The sequence below is a fragment of the Pyrgilauda ruficollis genome, unplaced genomic scaffold (genome assembly GCF_017590135.1).
Source record: "Pyrgilauda ruficollis isolate IOZ18807 unplaced genomic scaffold, ASM1759013v1 scaffold15, whole genome shotgun sequence".
Classification (NCBI taxonomy): Eukaryota; Metazoa; Chordata; class Aves; order Passeriformes; family Passeridae; genus Pyrgilauda; species Pyrgilauda ruficollis.
This window is the reverse complement of record NW_024513654.1, coordinates 10478671-10505535: the sequence shown is the minus strand read 5'-3', so window position 1 is coordinate 10505535 and position 26865 is coordinate 10478671. Positions and strand designations below refer to the sequence as shown.

The following is a 26865-nucleotide window of genomic DNA, read 5'->3' as shown; positions in this document are numbered from 1 at the left end:
CTGTCAGTCTTGGACAGCTTTATCTTAAGAAAAGACTGCACACACATGCTTGTGTACTCTCAGAAGAGACAGACCAACTGCACATACACAGCCCTGACACACACAGGGAGCTGTTCAGCCCTGCTGCTCACACAGTCACTGCAGAGAAAGACCCAGGCAAGCGAGTGCATGACTAACAGTGGTCAGAGAGGAAAGCACTCCATCAGCTCCCCCACAGGAACTGTAGAATCCTCACCACCCTGAAAGCATTGTGTGCAGATACTAATGCTGCTCTACAGCTTCGGAAAGATCCATACAAGACACTTGAGCACATAACTCTTAAGACATTTTTCACTCCCCATGACCACCTTCATTTATCATACTTCTCAGCCAACATACATACTGCTAGGAAAAAAGTAAGTTCCAGAGTGACAGGCACACATACCATAGCTATAGACACACCTCCTCACAGTCTGTTATCACCTCAGTCATGGATTGTCACAGGCAGGACTCTTGCTATGGACCACTCCAAAAGAGCCTGGGCAGACACAGGAACTAGGAAGGGCACTCAGACACAGTGGTCAGTGATTTAGCTCTTCCCTCACTTTAGGAGGTGGTCACTAGGACAGCCTTTTTGTGAACTCAAGGAGACACCAAGAAAGAATTTTTATTTCTTTGTACCCAGTCCAATTCCCTGCTTTGCAGCATTGAGCAGATTTATTCTTGATTTAGAATCAACTTAGGAATTACACACACAAACATGTTCACTACAATGCAACCAGAAGAACTTCTAACACCTGACAAACATGCACACAGACACCTGCACATTAAACAGGCCTTTCTCTGGCATCTTCTCTAATGCTTTTTAAAATACACTGCTGCCACCAGAGAAGGACTCTTTTGGCAATCTCTCTACTTACTTTTAATTTACCTATGGATTTTTTTTTTTCCTTTTCTTGCCTTCCTCTCCATTTTCTCCATGATCACTGTAACAATCTGACTCAGAGAACCATGCTGGCTCTCTGTTCTCTTCCAGCAAGAACATAAAACTGAAAGGAAGGTTTGTGCCAGGTTCCATGTCAGCCAATATTCCCTCTATCTAGATGCTCAGCAGCTATGATGCTGTAAGTCTGATTCCATCAATTTCAATCCAGGTTGCTGTGTGGTGTCAGATGAATAAAACAAAACAAAGGATTTTCTTTACCCCCTGGGATGTAGGACACCTTTACATAATGCAATAAAGCTGCTTCCCCAGCTGACAGTAATAAGAGGCAACAGTTTTTCCATGGTCTGCCAGCACTGCAGAGAGATTAATGGTAAAAAATGTCCAAGTGACTGAAATGGCAGTGCCCATCCTCCTCCAGTCCATCTGCACTGATGTATAACTCTTGGGATCTCTGGACAATTCAAGGTGGTTTCCAAGTAGAGGGCAGCTGAAGGAAAACTACAGAGCACAGCCGATATTGATACAGTGATGGGGAAATACAGGAAACATCATCATCTTCAAAGGCACTCAGATCTACTTTACAACCTTTATTCTAAATGGTCAGAAGATACCCTGGAGGAGACCTGAAAACAGAACCTGACTTTCAGAATGGCAGCTGAGGATTGAATTTCTCCTCAGCTGAGTGCTTGTCTCCAGAGGAAAAACAGGCAGGAGAGCAAGAGATGAACAAGAGCACACTACTCTTAGGATCAATTGTCATAGAAGACAATGCAAATTGGCATTTTTACCGTGAGCTTAAGCAGAGCACACATGTTCAGAAAAAAGCTCAGGGTAAAGAGGGCATCAAAATGACGTAGGAGAGTTTCCATGCTCATGGGACAGCCAAAGAAGGCATATCTATAACCACTTAAGTTTGCAGAACAATCCAAGCTGAGAAAGGTGACAAGGACAGCTGAAAACAGCAATCTCTTCTACAACAAAAGATTAGATTGCCAGAAATGTGGCAAAAATTGGAGAGTGATACTATTGAGACTCCTGGGAGCTTTCAGAGCCATAGAGCCAACATGGGTCCAAGGCTGACTAATGGAGTTCCTCTTAGCAACTGAATGAACTCTTCCAACTTCTTCCTATGCATCAAAGAGCCAAGAGCTGTTCCTCACCTGAGAACCTACTGGTGAATACAGCAGTAAATCTAGGAAGGGTAAAACTCTGTGTTTAGTCATTTGTTGGCTTTGCTGTTCACATGCATTTTACGAGGCTGATGTGCAAGGAGGAAATTGGCATCATGTGAGCTCCTGAGACAGAATGAAACGTTGGAGTTATGACATACCTCATAGAGGTCAATCATCACATTCCCCTCCAGCCCTTGACTACTCTTGACATTTTCCAAGGCCAGGGTGAAGTAGATCCCTCGGGTGTCAGAGATGTACAGATTGTACGTGTCATTCTGGTTCCACTCTTGAACAGCTGCAAACACCTGATTCTCATCTGTGCTGATAACATGCATGTCCTGGGGAAAGAAAAGAGAGGCAGGTTACTTGGGGGAGCTCTGTGCTGCCATTTCCAATGGCACCAAAGTAACTGGGGAGGAACAAGGGATATATATAGGCTGGAGTTTAATCGGGAACTCAGAAGACAATACTGTGGCATTTTACTATTTTATTGTCCACAGCCACTGTAAGCAAGTAATTCCATCCAGGAATATTTTACACCAGCTCTCTTCTGCCAATTTTCAAAGTAGTAATTAACTGATGAGGTGCTAATTGAACATTTACATTGGCACTACAGCATTATACAGCAGCACTTTCACTCCTCTTACCAACACTTTCATTTTAATGAATATTTTGTCTTGGGAAGAGGGAGGGTTGTTTATTTGTTGGATTTTTTTCCGTTTAGCATCTGAGTGATTCCACTCATGACTATGGAATCACAGATATTAAAAATGTAGGAGATTAAGAAAAAAATTTTAAAAAATAAAAAAAATAATAAAATAAAAAAAAAGGACCATCTGAAACATCTGCTTCTTGCCCAGCATTCAGAAGCCAAATATGCTCAGGACCTGATACAAGCAGGAACTAATGAGGGAACATCTGTTGTTATCTACTGTTTCTAATGACAATGTGGGCAGGAGCCAAGGCCCTGGACCACTATACTAAACAGCACACCCCGAGAAATAAAACAGAAAAACAACTCTAGTCCTCACGAGATATAAAGAACAGAAATGTAGTTAGATGACTAGCACTTGAGTGAGGTTTTGTTTTACTCTGCTTCTTCTCTGTGTTACAGCAGGCAGGAAGCAATGATAAGATTGCATAAGTGAAGAAAAAACAGGAACTATTGAACCTGATCTCATCTTTCAATGCCTGGAGAAATTATTACCCATTTTATTTTATTTTCCATTACAATGGAAAAAGCCACCAAGAGAGAGGTTGTTATAATGAAATTCCCAGGCTCTATCTGCCCAGCACAGGCACCCTGAGTTCTTTGGTGCCATAAAAATCTGTGGAGGTAGGAAAAGAAATGAAGATTTCTTAGCACCAGGTGATTCCCAGAAGACTCAGCTGTTCAGTCTGTTTTGGGCAGATATCCCAAAGTTATTCTGCTTCCATGAATCTCAGCCAGGACTTTCTATATGCAAAACTGAGAACTTTATCAGAAAATATACACTTTGGAAGCAGATGCTACTTCTCCCTTCTGCTAATAGTAGTCTTTGAAAATTCAGTGTCTGGTGGCTTTTTAGGGAGGATTAATACTTCCAGATGAAGTCTTGTAATGTAAAAATAAAAAAGTAATACAATGAAGAAATTTGGTCTATAAATTTGAAAGTGGATTCACCATGGAGTTACGATTCAGAACAGTTGCTTCTTCATCCGGATCTGAATACAGAGTGGATGAATGTGCACTTGATTTACTTTCTTCTTCGCACTGGAGAAAATCATGTCCCAGAAGATGGGCTCATTTTGTAAAGGAACAGATTGGCTTAATTCCCAAGGCAATAGGAAAAGTAATGTAAGTCCCACAGAGTCCTACTAATTTTAGTGGTGAACAGACATCCTCTCTCAGCTCCAGCTGTGCCAGTAGGAGTTACAGCCACAGCTGTTTGTCTGTGGCTCCTCTTTTCAGACTGTCACCCTGGTTCAATCTGCTGGCAGATCTACATCAGCAGGTGTTCCCAGTGTGCTCCAGGCAACATTGGCTAGCACAGCTCTAATCACAAGTGTCAATTTCTGCATATGGGCACACATGGGCAGGCTTCTGCATTTAAACATAGACAGAAAGTAAAACTTGCTTTGCCTGGTGAATGTACCTTCTCATTACTTTACCATTTCATTCAATAGTTTTGTAAAAACTGGGGGAGAGGGGTAAAAAGATACTTTGATCAACACCACAGGAAGCTAAGGACAATTTCACAAATGCTGAAGGAAATTAGTTAATTTATTCACTAGATGCTTCCTGCATTTGATCAGAGCATGCTGTAAGATGGAAGTCTGAAGAAAATTCCAGTAAGGCTGAAGGAATTTAAGCCTAGGGAAGCAGAGACTGAGATGGAATTGGCATAATATATGTAACGCAGAAAGCCAAAAATTATAGCATTCCAACTGTGTGCCTTTGGGGACAAATAAACTTTTCCTCTTAATATGGCCTTGTCCAATAGATGCAGCAATGATGCACAGCTTTGATAGAAAAGTATTAGTATATGGGCATCAAACAGATCTTGGACCAGCATCTGGATTTTCTTCATTTCCACATTGGGAAAATTAAAATTAATCAGCATATCTTATTATGTATTTTTTTTTTCAGGGTGGGGATTAATTTCTTGGTAGGGAGGAAAGAGAGCCTTCATCTTGATATAGCCCAAGTTCCCTACAGAGATGGAAAAGGACAGGAATGTGAAGCAAGGCACCTGTCTCAAACAGACATCATCACCTTTAGGGTCTCCCCTTGCATTTGTCTGCTTAGAGCCTGAGCTTTTTTCTCTCTGTTCCAGAACATACTGGAAGTATATTAATATACAGTTCTACTATCTGTCACTTTTGCCTTTTCAAAGACAAAAAGATGATGCTGCACATGGGTTTGATCAGGTGTCTCCTCAAATGACTAAAAGCCAAGGCTTTCTGAATTACTAAATAATTGCCCCTTTTGCATTTGGTCAGGGAACTTTTCTCCTGGCAAGGTAAGTAGTAGGGATGTGTAATGCCAGTTTTATTCTGCCAGCTCAGTTGGTCAGAGCATGGGGCTAATAACAAGGTTGTGGGATCATTCCCCATAAGGGCCCTTTACTTAAAAGTTGGATTTGATGATCCTTGTGGGTCCCTTCCAACTCAGAGTATTCTGTGAAATGCCTGTGAAGATGCTGGCTCTTGCCTTTGCCTTCTGTGAAATTACTGGGGCTGTCAGCTCTTTTAAGATCTGTATTCTTATGTATTTATTTTTGTTAATGCTTCTTCGATCAGGATGTACATCCTGAGGTTGAAAGCAGGTGATGAATTTAAAACAGAGGTACCAGATGCACCCATCCCATCCCTATTCAACCCAATACCAATTAAGATAGGTGTTTTTAAAAGAAATTGCTTGACTTGCTTCAGTATTCTCAAATGCCTACCCAGTGCATTGGTCTAAACTGGAGCAAATGCACCCTTTGTGCACACCAGAGTGTGACACAGCTCATATTGTGGTGCTGTGGTACAGAACAAGCAGCATCAACCCACAGATCAACATCACTGCAACAATTAAGAGGTCTCAGTAAAGCCTATTTACAGGGTTAACACAACCTGTAGGCACATATGCAGGCTTCTGCCTGAACGGAACAGTTTCAAGTTTATTTAGGCTTTTAATCAAAGCAGCTACAAGGCTGCTAATGTCAACAAGAAAAATATTTTAGTTTGATTTGCTGTAGGCCATCCTGCCTGAGCAGCAGCATCACCTGCCAAGGCTGCCTGCCATCACACACCTCCAGTTCAGGAAGAGTGACACAAAGAGACAAAAAGCTTGATATTTCCACCTTCAATTCCAGAAGGCACTTAGTACTGTTTACCATATTTGGCCCCTCTTTCTTAGCTGAAGGAGATGAAAGAGAATTTGGGCATAAAAGAAGCTGTATGTTCCAATTCCTTGAATAATATAACTCTCTGTGCATTTTTCATAAAAGTGACTATTTTGCTTTGATGGCAGCCTCCTAGACAGCCACAGTTCCACTGCAGCTCCTTCCAAGCCAAATGCAGCTCTTCAGACTTTGAAGATATTCTGAGATTGTGACAAAGCATCTTTCTTTGGGTCAAATAAGATGAATATATTGCTCCAATTCCTGTTCTCTGGAACACATTGTAATTTAACTCTAGCATATTTTCCCTGGCTTTCCAGTGATTTCTTTGACAAGGTGGACAAAAAATAAGTGTGAGCTAAAGGAAACAATAAGTTTAAAGCAAACAGTGTCTCTACAGATGGTCTGAATTGGCTGTAAATAACAATTTTTATTTGGCTTTTACAATAACCATGCTAAAATGCAACTCCGTTGCTAAGGGCTCTTTCAAATAACATCTATTTAAATATGATGTGAATTTACAGAGTATTTTCACTTGCTTGGGCAGGAAGTTTCAAAGTATCTTAAAATGTGGCTGAAAATTCTGAGGCAGACCACAGGTCTCCTGTGTAAGAGCTAAGATCTCATGGCTTCTGGTGAGGACCTCACTGTCCTGCAAGCTGGTTTCCAGGGCTGTGAACAGGAGTAAAGGCTCCAACAGCAGAGTAGGGAAGGTGAGGCACCAAAGGGCTGGGTTTGAACTGCAGTCTGTTTATATGAAGGTCACCCAGTCAATCTACTACAAACAGGTCTGTTGGGCTGAGGAATCAAAGACAGTCAGTCGTGAAATTAGCCAAGTTATCCCTTTGAACATTTCCACCTACAAAATCTGACCTTGCTCTTTCTTTTTCTTTTCCTTTTGACAATCCCTGCTTAGTTTCTGGGAATGCATTTGTCTTCTGATGTTAGACCTCATATAGAACCCATAGGATCATTTGCTACCTTTCAGTTTAAATCTCATTTAAGACAGACTATATCAAGAATGAAAAAGCAAAAAAAAAAAAATCCTCTGTCTTTGTTAAGAACCCATTAGGATACCAGCTGCAAATTGGTGGTTTCTTCAAAATGAAGCTAACATTTTATACAGGTCTTTAAAAAAATTCAGCTTCAGAAGGCAGAAATATCCTTTCGATCTCCAGTGCTAATTCACCATTGTTAATTAGGCTGGAGACAGAGCAGGCACACAGAGACATCTTTCTGCTTGGTTCCCATTAAAATCTACTAATGAGGCAAAGCATAAAAAGCAACCCATACAAGACAGCAAGAGGAGAGAGGAATTTTAAGAAGGAAAAAAAAAAAAGGAAAAAAAAAAAAAAAAAAGAGAGAGAGAATCCCATCCAAAACTTAATTAAGCATAAAGAAATGGTAATTGACGTGGGCTGTGGTATCTGCCTACATTTCATGCTCATGTCCTTGGCCAGCCAAAGTGCTGACTTTTGGTTTTAGTCCCTTCTTGCTTGCAAAAGTTCTTTTAAGGAAGAATACTGTTTTCAATTACTTGTGTTGGACTCAAGATCTTTGTGCAACCCAAATGTCTGTAGGCTCATATGGGGATTCTAGCAGCAGCAACCTACCTTGGGTAAGGAGTACTTTGGCAGCTTCATCTGTGCAAATGGGCTCCTCCTATAAGAAACGTAATAATGTGGTCTTCCTCCTGATGTCAGCTATGAGAGAAGCAGGAAAGTTATCATCAGGCTTTTCTTTTTGGTTTTTTTTTTTTTTTTTATTACCAGAAGAATATCAAGCAAAAGCTGTTAAGAGAAATACCACAGTGTGGTGGCAATAGCTTAAACTGCAGCGCTGTTACAGCTGAGGAATAAACATTGATCCAATTGACAGGGGCTGAAAAAGAAAACAAGAGGAATCCCATTTTCAGCAAAGAGAGACAAAGTATAGAATCTTGTGTGGAAACTTGTGAATAGTGAAGTCTTGACTTCAGCTGGACCATTATGTCACCTCCTGATAGCACAGCTCTCCTGTGCCTCACCAGAACACTCTCTGTCCTTTGTTATCTGTGGGCTGTTGATTACACCAGCAGATTGGCAGACATAAGGCTTGATTTTTATTTCTGCTTCCAGCTTTGGCTCCTGTGTGGCCCTGGACAAGCCATCATAGGTATCTGCTATGAGATCAGCTAAATATTGACAGATAGGGAGGGCAGGAGAAGCTTGGTCGATTTGGTATTTTTGTGAATCTGGTCATATATTTATGCACCTAAATACTGACGGCAGACCTTGAAAATGCTGGGTTAGAGCAATGTGAGATATCATTTTCTACCACCTATTAAAGGAGGAAAAAAGAAAGAAAAAAGCTGTCAATTTTTTCTGGCTTCCAGTGCTGCTGAAGTATAATCAATGTTTGTAAAGTACTTTGAAATCCTTGGATGAAAGATACTGAAGAACAAATATTCCAAAGGATTCTCTGTGCAGAACTTTGCTTTAATTGCTTGATACCTGAGCTTATCAAGACTTTTCTTTAGTAGTAAGTGTTTTAAAATACACTGCAGTAGTTTAAAATGCAAGACACACAGAGGCCAGGTTCATACCAGATTAAGTAAAATAAGCACTATTTCTCATTCTAAAGTTTTTCAACATTTTTTTTAAGGGAACTGGGCAAAAGTTAGGGGAAGGAAGGCCAGAAATATTTTTTAATGAGAGAGTGTGAGTTTGTAAATAAAACAAGTTTAGTGGGAAAATAAACTCCCATTCCTTTATCCTAGTGCATTTAAGCCTACTAATTAATTCCAAATGGCTTAGTTGCAGAAAAGCCAGATGGAGATCAAGGAAAGAAGGAAGGGTAGAAGACACAGCCTGGCATAAGGTCATTCATCCTTTGAAGAACAGAAGGGTAACACCAGATCCAGCATCAGCCAGGATGGCTAAAGAGAAACACTGCAGCTCCTGTGTCAGTCGAGGCACAAACACACAGCCACTCTGGAAGAGAGAGTGTGGCTGAACAGCGATGCACAGCCCTGATTTCCCTGCCACATAAACATTTCCCTTTTGCCTCAGCCACACCAGGCACAAAAGCTTTTCTGAAGCATACGTGCCAGATTTATTTGTGGATTATTTAGACTGGTGTTTAACACTGAGTTCATTAACTGAAGCCAATTAGCAATCAACTAACGCAATGTAAAATATAAATTCTCTCTATTCCCTCCACTCACAAGCATGCTAAAATATAAACTGTCTGGAAGCCCAGTTTAGTGCTAGTGATCTCCAGTTCACCTCCACATTCCCTACAATTCTGTTGTCATTTTTCTCCTCTTCAGCTGACATTAAATGGACACTGGCAGCAGCCTAATGAAACCCACAGTGGTTCAAATCTATTCACCAGCTCTCACCTGGAGCACAGCCTGGCTGAGCACATCCCATCTTCTGCCATTTCACTATAATCACAACTGAGGCATAACAATAAAGCTTGATTACTCCTTTAGTACTTTCCCTGACTCCCTCCCTTCTTCCTTATTTCCCTCTTATACTCAAAGAAGCTTTGGTCTACTCCCTTGTAATAGCAGGTGAGTGACACACCGCTTCCAGCTGGGGGGTTAAAGCAGTAATTCCAGAGTGCTGATGAGATTGCAAGGAGTGGCACAGAGCACTCCAGCACACAGAGAACATACTTCAGGCAGGAACTCTATGGCCCTACAGCAACAAGGAACTAGAGTTTAAAGGAACACAGTTAGCATTGTAACAAACTGCTACGACCCACTCAGGGCCTCTATGGATCCAGTGCTGGCCGAGCAGTTGCAAACTAACACACATGCACACACATGCAAAGGAATGGAAGAAAAAATAATAGAAGACAGAATGATATAATAATATAAAGTAACAGAATAAATAAGAGAGGAGGGTGTTCTGCACCTGAACAAAGACATAATCACCCTGGACGATCAGGGAGTTATGGTCAATGTAGCCTGGAAAGGGTTTGCTGCGAGTGGCTTCACTGCAGTTCTGCATCTTGCAGGTGATGTATTGGGCATCTGAAAGGAAAAGAACAGAAACAATACACTTGAGACCCTGAGTGCAGATTCTTCCTACCGTCATAAACCTGTTTGCTGAGGTGGCACTTTACAGATCCATGTAAAGGGAATTGACACCATCCATTCAACACCACACAACCCTTCTTTCCCCTGCATCCTTTGTAAATCCACCCTTGATTACTTTCTTCCTTTAATATCCTTCCTTCTTTACCTGCCTCAACCTCCCATTATTTCTTCATTCTGCCCTAGATCAGATGTCAGAGCTATACATTTTTACCAAGGAAGAACCTTCTATGATGCACCTCTGTATTTCCTACAGCACCTACACTCTGTAGAGTAATTCAGACCAACTCTTCTTCAGGGGTTTCAACTACTTCTCTGTTGACAGCACAGGTAGATGCACTCTGGCAGACCTGGGCAATCATTCCACACTCTCTAGTAACTAGAAGTCTTAGCAGTTTCAAATTAAATGGCCTAAATGCAGCCATCCATCTCACAGCTATGCAAGCCATCTCATCCACTGTCACTATGTGGGATGTCCCCACCTCCTATTCTGAAGCACTGCAAGGTGCTCATCTCATAATCTGTCACTGAAGAAAAACAATTTTAATTTCTTCATGGGGACAATTTATCCTAGAATACAGAACCAGATTCTCCATAATCTGTTTGGACTCTTCCAGATTCATGAAGAATTTGCACTTTGTTTTATGACAAACCTGATCCACACAAGGAACAATTTTGGCTTTTTAACATTAGTAATTACATGATAGAAACACTACATTGCATTTAATGTTAGAAGTACTTCTAATCGTTTTCCTTGGAGAGACACAGCCCCTTGTATGATATAATTACCACCTTCAGATCAGAGAAAAAGCATTTTACACTGAAATAGAAATGGCTGGAATTTTACCATCTTGTATTTAATCTTGGTTTTAATTAAAATCTATCATTTGACATTTCTTTCCGTGCTTCTAAGGGCTGTTGACTTCTGCTTGAAACAGACATGCAGGGTAACGAACCTTCAGGAAAGTTTGATGAGAGATGATTTTTCTCCGGCATTTGCAGGGTTCTTGGAATATATAAAGTGCTAAGTATTATTGGTTGCTGCTGTTTATAACATTTTATGCTTTCGCAGCTCACTGCGAAACATTATGAACACAGCCTGGGCAGCATGATGGAAATGCATTTTCCTTCAGAGGGACATGATTTTTTCCACATTAGCCACGAGAGGGCGGGGAACCACGTAATTCCCAACCTGCTCATTCCTGTGAGCTCAGAAAAGTTCCCTTTCAGAGCTGTTCAGCCCTCTGCTCCTCTGCAGCCAGGAAGGAGGGGGACAGGGGGACAGTCTCTCAACACTGCTGTGTGGTGCAGCATGTCCCCTCCTTGTCCTAAGAGGGCTGAAAGGTCACAAAAAGCTCTCCTTGGAGCCTTCTCTTCTCCAGGCTGAGCAAGCCCAGCTGTGTCAGCCTTCACATGGAGAACAGTTTCAGCCCTTGATCACCTTTGTGTCCTCTGGACTTGCTCCAACAGGTCCACAGCTCTCCTGTGCTGAGGGCTCCAGAGCTGGACACAGAACTCCAGGAGGGTCTCCCACTCTGCCACAACAAAGCTCCTGAGTGAAATATGTGCCAATCCTGAGCTTCAGCGAAGCAGTCTCAGTTGAAATGGTCCTACTGCCACTTGAGCTGTTAAAAAGTCTGGGGATTAAGGAATCTCCTCCACAAGACATTTTACAGAGCAGGCCAGGTTGGCATCCGTTAGAGGAGACTGAGGTTCTTTGGATCCCGCTTTAATGGAGAAATGGGGACTATCCCTGTTTCTGCTGTGATCACAGGAGTCTGTGCAGCAGTGATTGTATCATTGATGAAGATTTACTAAGGCAATTCCTGTGAACTTTTACAGTGCAATTCTCCATGGCTTCAATTCCAAAATGCCAGGAATAACTACTAAAGGGCAGAGCACTGAAATTGCTTAAGCTAATCTCCCAAACAGCCAAACACTGAGATGTGCACGACAAGAAAAGCTCCTTTTGCTACAGGAGACAGAAAGAAGGAAAAGCAGGCTTCTTGCAGTGCCTGGTTCTCACTTGTTTTCCTAGGGGAAGATTTTCTGTGTTCACATTAACTCAAGGATTTTTTCCATTTCATTCTCGCGGACATTTCATGTGACTCCATTGGCAAAGGTTTGTAATTTAGAATTAATTAATGTCAATTAATGTATTCAGTTGCTAAGCTCTGGAATTAATTTCATTAGTTTTCCCGCACAGATGTTTTCCCTGCCATAGATAATTAGGACATTATGCTTTTCATTTCCAGAACCCTCACCTCCAACAACAGCTGCTGTTTTTAATATACAACAACAAAGTCACACTGTGCCTGGAGAGAAGAACATAGCAACTCCCAGCTCTTACACCCCCAGATGTGTTCATTTTTGACAGGTTTATACACCCAGAGTAGGAATCTTTTCAGGGAATGGCAGCTATTTCTAAAGATGAAGCAAAAAAGTCACAGAACACAGCGGAGGAGACATCTTGTAAGGAAAAACTCTGACAAAATTAATCTGTTTCAGTGGTGAAAGAAAATTGCAAAAGCTAACACAGAAAAAGTTAAGAGCCAGGGGGACCCTGTGTCATGAAACATTTTAGTTTTTCCCATTTAGCTTGAGCACCATGCTCATATGTTCTCAATGCAAATGGATCCAGCTTGTCCCAGAGACATTTCTTGGCTCAGCTGGTGGAGCAGGAAGGTTATTGGTGGTTACTGGAGGCTGGCTGGCCTCTGCACAAGTAAATAGGAGAGTTTTAGATCCCTTCCTAAAGCAGTGGGACTTTCTTGAGGATATTTTGTTGACAAGTGCTTTTTCTGGATTAAATATCAAACCCTAACATCCACTGCCTCCTAGCGTAAGCTTGCATGTATGTCTTCTCAAAACCTTATTAGATCACAGGGAGAGTCAGATAAAATGGTCATTGTACTCTGCAAATGTATAATTTATATTTTTCTTGTCTTTAGTTCACTGAGGAATGTGTCTTTTCCTCTATCAATTAAGTCACTGGGGGCAAATCAGGAGTTTTATACAATGTAGTTAATGATCTGTTTCTCTCACAGATTTTCTGTGGAGAATCCCAGTTCATTACTGAACAAGTCAGACATTAGGGGCAATTTCTGCTTTTGAAGCATGACTGGCATCCTGTAACTAATGACCCATAAGAACACTGTAGTGACATATGTCACTGAAAGACCCAGGCCTGTAACTCCCCTCCCTCACTGACTAATAAAACAAGTCTAGGTTGCCTTAGCAGTGCAGGTACATCTTCAGCACTCACGACCTCACACGGCAATGAATTCCACAGTTCAAATAAATGTTCTCCCCTACTTTAATCTTTTTCTTTTTTTTTGAGAAACACACAAAATGACTGTTCTTTATCCATTTCCATCTGGTCTGAATGTTGATTTGTGAAACATGCATGATATGGGAATATGCTCACAACTCTCCAGGACTCAGCAACTGCAAAGCAATTAACCAGTAATGAAGATCAGTGAAACGAAACCATCCCATTTACTAACTACTCACAAATCTGGTTTTATCCTGCTGCTACTCTTTCTTCATTGCATGTCAGCATCAGAAATCTTTCTTTACATAGGGAAGTATATCCTCCACCATTTCTGGCATAAAGCTATAATGAGAGAAACTAACAGATGTCATTCTCCAGGACAAATACTAATCATGATCAGGAAAAAAATCTAATCACAACCAGGAAAAGAAAAAAAATAAATCACTGCACAGGTTTAGGGCACTACAGGAATTAATTCACCACTGTAGCTGCGTTAGGAAAAGACTGCCAGGCTAGGCTGCCTACTCATTTTTTCCACAACAGTGACTGTTTTATTCTTCCCAGCAATTTCCTGTGAAAACAGAAATTAAAGTTCTAGTGCAACTTCGTGATTCAGGCACTACTGGCCAGATGCTCAGTCCCTGTGGATCAGCAAGCAGAACGTGTCTGCTGGCCCCAGGTGAGACTTTGGTCTTAACCTGCATCACAGCAGCACCTAAATTATCTTTCAGTAGGAAAAGCTGCTATGTAAATCAGGACAGCAGAAGAAAAGCAAAGGAAACAAAACTACTTTTTAAATATCAGGAGCTCTCTAAATTTTTGCCAGCACATTAGAAAACCCCTTAACTTCTTTCATCCACACTTAAAAAAAAATGAAAACTTTACTCCAAATAAATTGGTCTCTTATCTACAAAAGCAAATGCACGGCTCATAAATGTAATAGTTGTTTTACTGTTTTACTGTCTATAGAAAATGTAATTTAGACATCCTCTGAGTCAGTTTTGCCATTCTCTGGAGGGCCAGTGGGTACCCAGTTAGTCTCCAAATGCCTTGTAGGAATCCATCTTTCTAATTTGCACCAACAGTCCGGATTCCTCTGTAGGCACCACCTGAATAAAAAATTACCTCCCATTTAATTAGCTTGAATCAGGCCTTACTGGGATAACTCTACCAAGCTCAAACCAGATAAGCCTGTTAATTTTAGCATCTCGTGTATTCTTCACAAACCTGAACCCCCATGTGTCATTAAGTTTATACCTTCTGAAAGCACTTGCATTTGAGCAAACCTAGATTTAACTTCCACCATCACCCTGCCCGCTGGCTGTGGTGGTGAATGTAACAAAGAGAAGATTATTGTGTGATTAAGAACCATAGGGGATTAATTGTCTTACTGGGGTGTTGCCCTGAAGCCAGATCAAAAAAAAAAAAAAAATCACAATTCCTGCTGACTTTGCTGGCTTGCCTTTGATCCTGCTCCAAAATCAAAGTGAAACACTAGGGACACCCAAGCGTACAAATGGAAATGTGAGATAACATTCATCTGAACTTCTTCCAACCAGAAAAAATCAGTTTTACCACCATGCTCTCAGCCCCAGATTGATTTGGATTGGGCCTGAAGCCTTTGAAAAATAAACAAAAGCATCACATTCCACAAGATGAAAATTTGCATGGTGCTCTCCAAAACTTACACAACAGGACGAAAACCATAAAAGGCAGCGATTAGCCCTGCAAGTCTGTCTCCACCAATACAAATAAATTGAGCAGGCTGTACTCAGCTTGCTCATCATTACCTGCACCCTACTTTGACAACACGCAGTGTGTTCAGGAGTCCACATATTTTCTGGATCCCAAGGTGGGGGAAAAAAATGAAAAAAGTAGGGAAAACACGCACTCAAGAACATCATTGCTTAGCCAGATCCTCAGCAGGTGTAAATCTATGCCGCTGAAGTTGTACTGATTTATGCCTGCTGAGGAACTTTTGTTTTGGTCCTTGCAAACATTTTACATTAGGTACATAAGCACAATAAATTAAGTGCACAGACAGACCATAATCAGAGAGCAGAGGCACAGAGCTACTTGTGTTCTAGCAAGGAGAGCCCAGTACTAAGGTTGTTCTCTGCCCACTGGGAGATGAATATCCCTCAAATGCATCACCAGAGTGCAGCTCCCTAAACATCATGTGTAGTGCTTCATCTCAATGACCTCGAGTTTTTAATGACTTCTAACAGCAATATTTTGTGCTGAAACAGACACTGTCCTGTTAGAATATTTTCTTTTAGCATGTCCCAAGAAATAGAAAGCCTCATGTTCCCAGCTTTGCTGCCACATCAAGTAAGTGAAATTGAGAGGAGAAATAATAATCACAGATCAAAAATTGTAAGAAATATAGAGATAATATGTTATTTCACTGTCACCAATCCTACCTATCTTGAAATGAAAAGACCTTTAAAACTTTATGGTTTCTATCGCAACTATCAAAATTCATATTCCAAAAAGTTCTCTTTCAAGTTAAATTTCCTAAGTTAAAAACCAGATTACCTTACAATTAACTTTTCAGATATCTTTTAAGTTTCAAATGACAAAATGCACATTTTAAGTAGCACCACTGCATTTGAGAGTACAATGCGAGGGAGAACTTTATCCATTTTAAAAATAATTAATAGAAGGCATCATTAAAACTTCTGTACTGCAAATGGTAAAAACTTCCTGTTATGCTGCAGGAAAACTGCTATTTACTGAGGAAACAATATGGAATTATTATGACTGGATCTCTGGCAGCTGGGCATTCACTGTGATGCCTGCCTGAGGCAATCCAATGTTGTGGAAAAGAAATCCATGGAGAAAGATCTGCAAAGGCTGTGGAGCTCAGAGATAAACCTTCAGAAAGCCTGAATTGGAGGAGAAAAGGCCAGCAGGTGGCCGAGCATGCCTGAGAGAATTTACAGCCAATTAGGAAAATATTTTGGAGTTGCAGGTAAAGGAGGTTCCTGGAACAGGGAAAAAAAAAACAAAAAAACACCTCAAGAGCCAAAGCAAGGAGGGAAAGGAGCTGAAGAAAGTGAAGGACAATGACAGGACATGCAGTAACAGTGAAGAATTCACTCAGACTGGTAATTGAAAGGTTTCTAATTGGGTATTTTCAAAGGTAATACCTAAGGCAGGGTATCCCAGGTCTGCTAAAACTATGAAGCTATGAACAAGGTAATGTTATGTACTGTGTGAACAAACAGCAGCTAGACTTCGTGACCGATGAATTTCTCTTCAGTGCCATGTTCCCATCAACAAAAATCATGTAAGAAGAAATAAAAGTGCTGTGTGTAGCAACTCTAGTTACTGCTTATCACCTATTCTTCCTTATCACGTCCTCAGCTCCTTTCACAGCCTGGTTAACCCAACTTTTTGCCTTGCTGGAAAGGCTTCTCTTCTGACAGACCTAAATCAGAACAGCCAAACTCTTTGTACTACATGAGTGAATCACTAAAAGAAGTGAGATTCTTACTGTTGTATTGTATGGTTACAAGAATATGAGGAGAGCCCAGTACACCACAATCTTTGGAAGCTGATGTACTTACGACCATCCACTGTCCTTGCCTCCAGGTGCACAAGGTCAGGCTCTCTTCCATTGCCCATCATAGACCTGTAAAAGGCAGATTGAGACAAGGGCATTAAAAACAACATATACCATGAATGGCTGAGATATTGCTTTCAAAGGAGATCCTGTTTAGCTGGACATAAAATCATATTCACAAGTAAGAATTGGTAATTTTGAAAGAATTTTGGAGTTTTTCCTAAAATGAACTTGAACATTTTAAAGAAATAGTACAATTTTATCTAATAAATGTCATTGCACTTATGAGTTCTTTATTTCTCACCCCTTTTCTTCACTTCTTTCCACCTGGAGACCTGTTCCTGTTCTCGTTGGCACATGAAATTTTGATGCTTCTCCCGGTTTGGTCAGAAGGATACATTTCAGTTCAGGGTGGAATACAGAAGACTTTAATTGATGGGATAATAGTATTTGCCAGCATACTAATTATAGCTGTTCCTTTATATTGGACATTTTATGCACATTTGCTTAATTGACACTCTTAATGATCAATGTTCCCTCATTAATTAAGAAGTTTTTAAAACTCATTTTATCCTGAGACATTTTATCACTTCTGATCTAATAAAAACAGTATTCCATTAATAAAAGTGTCACATTGAAAATGACTGTTTGTTCCCTCTGAATTAACAAGTAACAAAGTAAAGACATTGAGCACTGCAAATAAGGAGTTTATGGAATTAAACTTGCTTGGAATTAAATTTGCTTCCATTGTTGAGGTTCCCCTGGACTGGCACTGGTGGCCTCATCGATTCCCTGGAAGATTCCAAATGGCCAGAGGTTTGATGGACAGCCTGAATGATGCATGGCTGCTCTCTGTGCCAGTCCCACTGTACAGCTGCCTCAGCAGCACCTCTGACAATCAGCCTTGTTTCTGGTCTTGATCCAACCATCCAAGTCACAATCCTGGATTAAAGCTAAGGGTTAAACAACCGGTTTCTTGTTAGCTGCCTGACCTCCTAGTTAATAGAAGCATGAGGGAAGACACACATTCATTTCCAGTGATAGAAAAATTAGATGTTCTCTTCAAACCCTCGTTATTTTTCAGGAAATCAGAAGAGAGATTCAAACAATGATTTAGACCCTAACTCAGTTCCTACTGACTGCAATCAGAGGCACCTCCAGTGCTTAATCATCATGTGCATTAACTAATAACTATTATAAAAATGTTAAGAAGACTGCGTCCTGATTAATCCTTACCTTTGCTTGACAAAATATATAGCAATTCACTAGCTAGAAAAGGTTTCGTTCTCCTTTGTTGGGGACTGAAGTTCAGAAAATACTCTGAACCAGCATTGCTTTTACCTCTTCTCCATCTTTAATAAAGTTTATGGCAAAGTGTTATTTCCTTAAACACTCAACTTCTACTTAAAATCTCTGCTTCCTGATAACTGACACCAAGTGAGGGGGGAAGCAAGCACTTTCCTAGGGCGTTTTTATTATGCCTGCTATGATCAGCAGACTTAGGGCCAAAATGTGGGGCCTGCTCATTACAATTCAGTTCAAGATAGACAGATGCCAGTGACAAACAGCTCTAAAAAATCTGCAGAAGGACAAAGGTAGCATAACTCCTCTTTATTCTTGTTTATTTAAGTGGGATTTAAATACTGGAACTGGAATATTGGAATAGCCCACCTGGAACTGGGCTATTGCAGAAGACATAGTACAGCTTTGTCAGTTCATTCCTCTCCTGACCCCACACACCTCCAGGAGATGTGAACTCTCCAAAGAAACAAGGAATAGATTCCTCAAATTTGAATATTTTGCCTCTTAAGAATGCACCAATGGTGCTCATCCAGCAAAGCACGTGAGTTTTGTGAACTTCCTCCTCACAGTGTTATTCTAACCCCAAGAGAAACATCTTTCGCATCTCCACAGGCAAAGACAGCCAATTTTATGAGCCATAATTTACATCATACTTTTAGGTGTCTTAAGAGCAGCATATAAAGATCTGGTCCCCTCAAGCCCTGAAAGTAGTCACCTGCATATTAATTAGTCTCAGCCAGTCATGGGACTGTAGGAGCTTCAATTCAAGGTAGAATTATGCCATCAGTTGTCCCAAGGGGGTACAGAACAAGGCCAGCTGAAACACAGCTGGTGAAAAACCTCCAGGACTTCCTTTCTTCTGATGTCTCCTAACCACTGTGACTTAGGAATGTGATGACAAAGATGAAAAGCAAGGTCCAGAGGAGGAAATTCCTAAAGTCAAACAGACCATCTGAGGTGTAGTCAAGAGCCATATCCATGACTTCCTATCTGCCACATCTTTCTCCCTACATTAGAAAATACACATTTCATTGTTTTGATATACAATTGGCTTAATTTATTTGTGACAGCACAAGGTCATGGTCAGGCCCATAATATTAAATGCCAACATGAAAACTCAGTTGTAAAGAACAAGCAAAATACAAATACACATCTGCTCAAATCATTATTAACTGTATAGAGCTGACAGCCAGAAACATATCACTTCCATCTGGATTCTGCTGAGAGCTTACTGACCAGCATTTTTGTAATGTCACATTTTTTTTGGATCATGCTGTCTTGTTCCATGGTAGCCCTAGGAGATTTCTTTATGCATCTCTCCATACCACCTGAAAAGCCACATAAAATAATACTCATTTTGCCCAGCTATACATCACAGATACTTAACTCTGAACTAATCACACTCAACTCTCTTTGCAGGCAGAGAGATGAAACAGGCCGTTTTGCACTGTGGATCAGCTGAACAGTGTTAGATATGACTTCATGAGAAGAATTTATCCTAGAAAGGCCTGTTTCTCTCCATTGAATTTAAGATACCTGGACACCCACACTACAAACACCCAACGTGATCACATAAAGGTCCCAAAGTAGGAAACACAATAGACCTGAAATATGTTTATTACCTAATTTTAAAAACACAAATTACTGATGAGATATGGATTGCAATTAAAGGGGTAATTGAATGTCCTGAGCAGTCCTCTTTCTGAGAAATTCTTTATATAGCTTACACCAGTCCTATTATTTACTCTAGGACATATAAAATCCTAGGAGACATTCAGAAATTTAATATTGACCACAGAGAGCATATACAGGAGATAAATATTGTGCTTTTGGTTGTACAGCCCCTGAGAAAATGCTCTCTCTAGGAAGACAGACATATCCTTTCACATGCATAGGACAATCTGTTCCTAAAGCATCTACTGGAAAGAAGGTGTTAGGAACTGTAGGATATATATCAGAATTCTTGAATTTTCAGTATGTCAACCACATCAATCACAACACTACCAAGCATACAGCTATTCTGTCAGTGGGTTTTCTTGTCTCCTTCATTTGGCTGGGGAAAAGAACCAAAAGCATTATCCTTAGAAGCTGAGAAAGGCAACATACCTCTACAAGCCTGAGTATTATTAAGCAAGAGATTTAAACCCATGGTGTCAATATGAAAAAGAATTAATAACTCATTACAAAGAAATTCCATTCCTGACCAGACTGCAAGGTTCTTAAACCAAAGCTAGAATAATCAAAAAAAACCCAAGCTTCACATGTGGAAGAAGGAAACTATATGCTGGATGGGCCCAAGAGAGCACCAAAGCCTCCAACTCTGTGTTTCTAACTTAATAAAAGTGCCCACTGTACCTCATTATCTTTTGTGCACATGGTCAATGCACCATAGGCAATACAATGCTTCCCAAGGTAGATGAGGAAGAGCACTGTGTGCTCAACAGCTGATAAACCAAGCACCCTACAAAGAACAGGGGGACAGATCAACAACATTCTGGGACCCAGCTATTGAATTCTCTCAGAAGTCTCTCTAAAAACAAGCAATAGTCCCAAATTTGCCATTCCCTATTCAGAGCAACTTCTGTTTGCTATGCTGGCAGTGCTTTCTTCTCATATTTCTTAAATCCATTCTCCCCTTTCAGCATCTGCTCTCAAAGACCAAAAGCTCATATACCCACAAACTTTTCTTCTTGCCTCAGTCTATATTTTCACTTTCTGGTAAAATGCCAGCGTGTCCTTTGTCCATCCCTTTAATCTCAGGCTTTCTGTAATACTCCCAGAAACTTAAGGACACCAGGGATATCCTTGCAACGCTTTCTGTTGAATGGTGCCTATTGTATTTTTGTGATTAACTTTAAGTGTTTTGTTGGTATAATTGTCTGGATGTTTTGAAAAAAGAAAAAAGGAGAAGAAAAAAAAATCTTTTGGGAAAAGGAGTATTTAGAAAAGCCAAAGGGAGCGCAAGGCAGTGACCCCACTGTAAGATACTTATATTTTGAAAAATTTAGGACCCCCACGGTCCTATTACAAACTTGCTTCCTAAAATTTTAATCACCATCAAGCCTGCTAAGTAGTTATCTGCACTTGAGAGCCTCACAAATCGATACCACTGGCTGCAGCACAGTAATTGCTCTGAATGCAGATTCCACATCCACCGTGAGAAGCAGCTCTTTGGAAAAGACCCCAAATCATCCCCTGGTTTGGAACTAGGCTGAACTAAACAAAAGCAGCCTGGCACTGCCCATTGCACAGCAAATGCTAGTTGGCATATTTCTGTAGTGACCAACCCCTTGCCATCTTCTGTGTCTCAAACATTTCTAAAACCTTGGCTTCCTTGGCCCGTCAGCTCCTCTGAGCCAAGAAAATTCAATAGAGACCCTGTTATCCTGGGGTTTCCACCTCTTCTATCTTTTTTCACTTCTAGGGACAAAAGCAATTGTTTATGGATGCTGGGAACTGATGAGGCTTGCAATGCAGTCAGACCACTCAGAACTGCAAAAAGGCATCATTGTGAAGAAAGCAAAAGCTTCTACTTGCTGCACCTAATTTCAATCTACCATTTTTTCATAAACAATGAACTCAAAACACCAGACAATAAGGGCTGCATCTTAAGGAATTGTGCATTCTGGAAAGCAGCTATGGGTGCCTTTGGTTTTGGATGCTTGACTTCAGACACAGACACACTGTATCTGGGACTATATACACAAGAAACTCAATGGCAATCTTTTCATATGTATTTCATGTATTTCATGCTCACAGCAGCCAAGCCAAACATCTTTTAAGACAGGCAGTAGAAGACATTGTTATTTTACAGAATCTTTGATGCAAATGGCCCAGAATGCCAAATGCTACCATGTCCTTTTCAAAGGCAGAACCGGTGTGAATGTCTCTCGTTCTTTATATGGACACAGAGGCTTTGTGTAGCTTTTCCATGTCTCAGAGGAAGTGACCAAATGCAGAATTAGGACTTCCTGTGACCATACCTCACCTGCTTGGGGGTAAACAGGTATGACTTGTTCATGTAGCAAAGGCTGGCAGACAAATGAAATAACAGCACGTCTCTGAGGTGGATGGAATGAGATCCACACAGTTCTGGCCATTTTGAGATTACCAGTGGGAGTGGGAGTAGCTCAGATGTGGCTGCAGTGCAATGCCAAACAGAAAAGTCACATTGCTTGGAAAATCCACTGTTACTACTCAGCATGAAAAATGCTTATGTGCCTCAGCTGCATCCCACAGATGGCTTTGTTCTTAACAAGCTATATATTTAAGATGCCTCCTGACCCTCAGCAAGCCCTCTTCCTAGTCCCAATTTGAGCAAATCCCCATCTCCACATACACTGCATTACACAGAAAGACTAACTAGCTCCAACAGTCACGTGGAAGAGGGAATGTACTCCTAGAGATCCTTATGCCAAAGTTGTCCTCTGAGCATAAATATTCTAACAAGCTTTATCCTGTCACAATAAAGCTATAAAGTTGCTTTGTTCAGCACATGATAATGGCTTTGTAATTCAATTATTGGTAGAATTTGCCTTTAGGGATTCATCTTCCTTTAGCCTCAGCACTCATGTGAATCCCTTATCGTAAATCTTGCCAATGCAAAACCAGCTCCTCCACTGCCTCTGGACATATCCTGTCACTTCATGTTAAAAAATTGACACCTTCCTCCAGCTCAGTGAATGGCAGGTTTTTGGTTTTGTTTTAAAGGGCAGAATGAAAACAACAACAGTGGATGACGCTCATGCTGTCCACGGTAGTATCAATTTTTTGGTCCCACTGATGCTTCTATAACACTAAATTCTAATTGCCATTCATAAAAATAGTAACATGCAGCACTGAACAGGGAGCTTTTTGTCCAAAGATACAAAAGCACTTGACAATCAACCTTTAAGTAACCTTCCCTGCATGGTACTGATTTGTTCAAGACCTATGGAAAAGTACAAGACGAGCAGATCAAGTTAGAAACAGGGGCTGAGGAAAATTTTTGTTCTCAGCTTTATAGATAAACTTCACTGATTAGTCAAGAGCACAGGGGCCTCATTGATTTGACCAAGATCACACAGTTGCTATGTGGCAGAGACAAAAATAGAGCCTGAGAGTCCTCCAGCCTCCTTTTTCTTTTACGACTATATTGACTCCATGAGGACTTTGCAGATACTCTCTGTTCCTCTTTTTGCTTGCAGAGGTCAGTGAATCTGCCCCAGGGAGCTTAGTGTGGGAGGCAATTCTTGTGGCTTTAGTTCAGTCCCTATTATGTGAAATTTCACAGATTTTACTATTCCTGGAGCATACTTTAAAGACTGCTTTCCAGCTTTAACATCTCCTAACCACATCCTCCTGACATATTTTAGAAACACGGACAGATTCCAGATAGGCATAAATCAGCAATTCATTTCTTTACATCTGGCTAATAAATCTCCCCTGACCATAATTTAATTAGTTTTTCCCTGCTACACCTCAGCACTATTCTTTCCCACATTGTCCAATCACATGAAATGACACAATTTGGTGCAATTCAAATGGCAGCCACTGGGCCAAATCCATGCTATGGTTTGCTTTAGTCTGTTTGTCACCCTTTCTTTAGAACTGATAGAAGACAGCAGTGCAGTAATTAAAGCCCAACTTCTCCTAATTGTGCCACCTCACAGCACTGACCCAGAAAAGCAGGTGGCTGCTGCTAACACTGAAATAGGTGAGTAGGTAACTGGGGGTAGTGGTGAGACTTTCAGGATGTGAGTATCACTTTCACTCTCACCATTCCACCACTTTTCACAGCCCTAGTGCATAATGACCCAGACCCTTCCACACTCTGCTGTCCACACACCCCACAGCTTTGAGGGCAGCAGCAAAGGAAGCAGCAAAGGAAGCCCTCCTCCCCTGCTGCTGTGACACCACAGCTCTCCGTGGGATGCTCCAGAGAGGAAACTTAGCTAAAACTCTGAAATAGATGGATGCAAATTCTCAGGAGGTAGCTGCCTATTGCTGGTAACATAGGGTGGGAGGAATGTCTTAAAATGAGGATCTGAACTAAGTGAATAAAATTCAGTTAACCAGGACTAGATCCTGATTTTAAGACAGCCTTTCAATCCTATATCTCTTTTTCATACATTGCAGGAAACTTAAGACTTCAAGCTGGCTTGAAGAGAAAGGAGGAGGAAAGTACCCTCTAGTTACAGCCTCTGAGCTCCCCTCCTTGATATCATGAACCAAACCTACATGATTTACAGCTTCTCTGCTGGTACAGTCTAATAGGATCACAAATTCCCACTGTGTTAAGACCATGTCTCTCCCATCTTGTAGTGCTGTGGGGCAGTCAGGCAGCTCTGGAGGAGGCCAGCAAGTCATTTAAGCAGGAGTGGAAAGTAACACAGTGTGCTTCTCATTAGACATACAAGAGAACACAGCAGTGCACCCTTCCTGACACAGAACTAGACAAGTCCACAGGTGATGCACCTGTGCACTGCTTCACCTTCTCAAGGTGAAGCACTCTTTACAGGTGCACACAGAGAAAGCAGCTGCTTGGTCCAATGCCTGCTGGAGACTGACACATTCCAGGGTCCTGCACAGCACTGCAGGCTCCTGTTACTGATCAGCCCCCAAATCAAGATTTTGAACATGGTGAATGGATGCCTGCCTACTTCTGCAGAACTTTAATGAGGGAAAGTGGACGATGTGGAAAAGCTGAAGCTCATGGGAGTCTGTACGCCTTTATAAAGTATCTCTGGATGATTTTTTAAGAAATAGCTGTTGAATTGGGAAAACTAAAACACACCAACGTATGAATCTACCAGACTGGGTCCCAAAAGGCTTAATCAGATGAACATTTACTTCATTCACACCTGCTGAAAACTGTCGTGGGTTTCTCTGGCATTTACCCATAACCACCATATTTAAGCTATGAAAAAAAACATTTTAGATTCAATTTCTTCCCTTCAACTCACTGAATAAGGCTTGTGTGTTAGATCAAGTGGATGATTTTCTGGACAGGCTGTCACAATGCACTTTGATTGGCATCTTTCCCATCAGCTTCCAGCAGTTGCCCTGCAGTGATTAAAAGGTCTTGTTCAGCCATACACAGCATCATTTGTAAACAGCCCAGGCACTGAGGCATTTAAATTGCCTCAGCCCACCTGGGTGGGCGTGCAAACCTCACCAAGCCAAGAACTGACAGAAACACTGGGACAGTGCACCCAGCTTGCTCCAAGTGCTTGAATATAATGAAGTTTTTAACAGGGCTTTGACACCTCATCCCCTTGATTTTCAGCTCTTTCAGCTGCTCCAGTGAACACAGTCAGAGCTTTTAAAATACAGTCTCCAGCCTCCTCTGCAAAATAAAATATATACTCTATAATTATACTGTGAAGATTAACTTTCTTTGCTACTACTCATAAAAGAAACACAAATATAGCCCTATCTACTTATCTGTCCTCCCAGCTGCTTACAGGCTTTTCTCCCCTTCAGTGTGTGTGCATATTTTTATATTATATGATGGAAAATTTTGGTTGGCTTACTCTTTTAGAGTGTTTGCCTCCATTTTCTTCTGCTCATACTCAGAAAAACATAAGTGGAGACCTAGCAACATCTCTTACCCAACTGACACATCTCCTTTAATTTCTTCAGGGAATCATTAACATCGTGGACATGTGATGCTGCTGGAAATCATAAATCATGTGGGTTGGAGTGCATCCTAAAGATCATCTGTAGTTCCAGTTCTCCTGTCAGGGGCAGGGACAGCCTGCACAAATCAGGTTGCTCAAAGCCCCATCCAACTTGGCCTTGAACACTTCCAACTTCCACAGCTTCTCTGGGCAGCCTGTGCCAACGCCCCACCACCCCAAAAGTACAGAATTTCCTCCTAATATCTAATCTAGACCTGCTCTTTTTCATCCTGAAGCCATTACCCCTTGACTAATCACTCCATGCCCTTGGCAAAAGACCCTCTCCAGTTCTCTTGTGGTCCTTTTCAGGCACTGGAAGGTGCTCTCAGGTCTCCTCAGAGCCTTCTCTTCTCCAGCCTGAACATCTCCAGGTCTCTCAGCCTCACAGGAGAGGTGCTCCAGCCCTCTTCTTATTACAGCCTTCCAATCTTCTTGAAGTATGGAGTGCTATTATTTTTGTATTTCTCCTGCTTGCTTGTCTGGGTGCAACACTCAAGTAAAAAATAAAATCAATACCACTGATAGAGATAATGATTGTAACCTGATGATCTAATTTACTAGTTGAGCTTTTCTATTCTTCATTTTATGTTAGTTTTTAAGACACTTTTATTATTTGATTTTATTTCTCTCCCACTCCAAGTTTCTCAAGGTTAAGTTTTGATTAGAATTAGATGAGAATCTTTTCAGAAAAATGTCTCATTTTGATTAAAAGCTATTACCTTTTGAAAAATTTTAATGATATTTTAAACTTTTTTTTCTTTCTTTCTTTTTTTAGGGCCAGCTCTAATGACTTACTGACTTTTAGGAAATAGCTTCTGGTGGAAGGCATGACTTGATCTGAGGACCAGAATAAAAACCTGGCTTTTAATGACCAACAGATGTCTGCATTTATATTTTGGCCATATTGGACTATATGCACTTTGAGCAGTTTTTCTGCAAGTACTGGCCATGGATGTTTGGATTTGCAAGTCACAAAGTATCACTATTGAACTTTGACCAGATGACTGAAC

General features: G+C 41.0%; 1 protein-coding gene across 1 annotated transcript in view; it reads right to left on the bottom strand.

The window, feature by feature from the left end:
- The window catches only part of SORCS1 (sortilin related VPS10 domain containing receptor 1), a 258603-nt gene that overhangs the window by 58189 nt on the left and 173549 nt on the right, over positions 1-26865 (bottom strand). The window contains exons 6-9 of the mRNA XM_041461224.1: positions 16897-16961; positions 9869-9987; positions 7580-7669; positions 2256-2435 (exon numbers count right to left, since the gene is read on the bottom strand). Coding sequence (XP_041317158.1) covers positions 2256-2435; positions 7580-7669; positions 9869-9987; positions 16897-16961 — 454 coding nt within the window. The remainder of the gene's footprint in view (positions 1-2255; positions 2436-7579; positions 7670-9868; positions 9988-16896; positions 16962-26865) is intronic.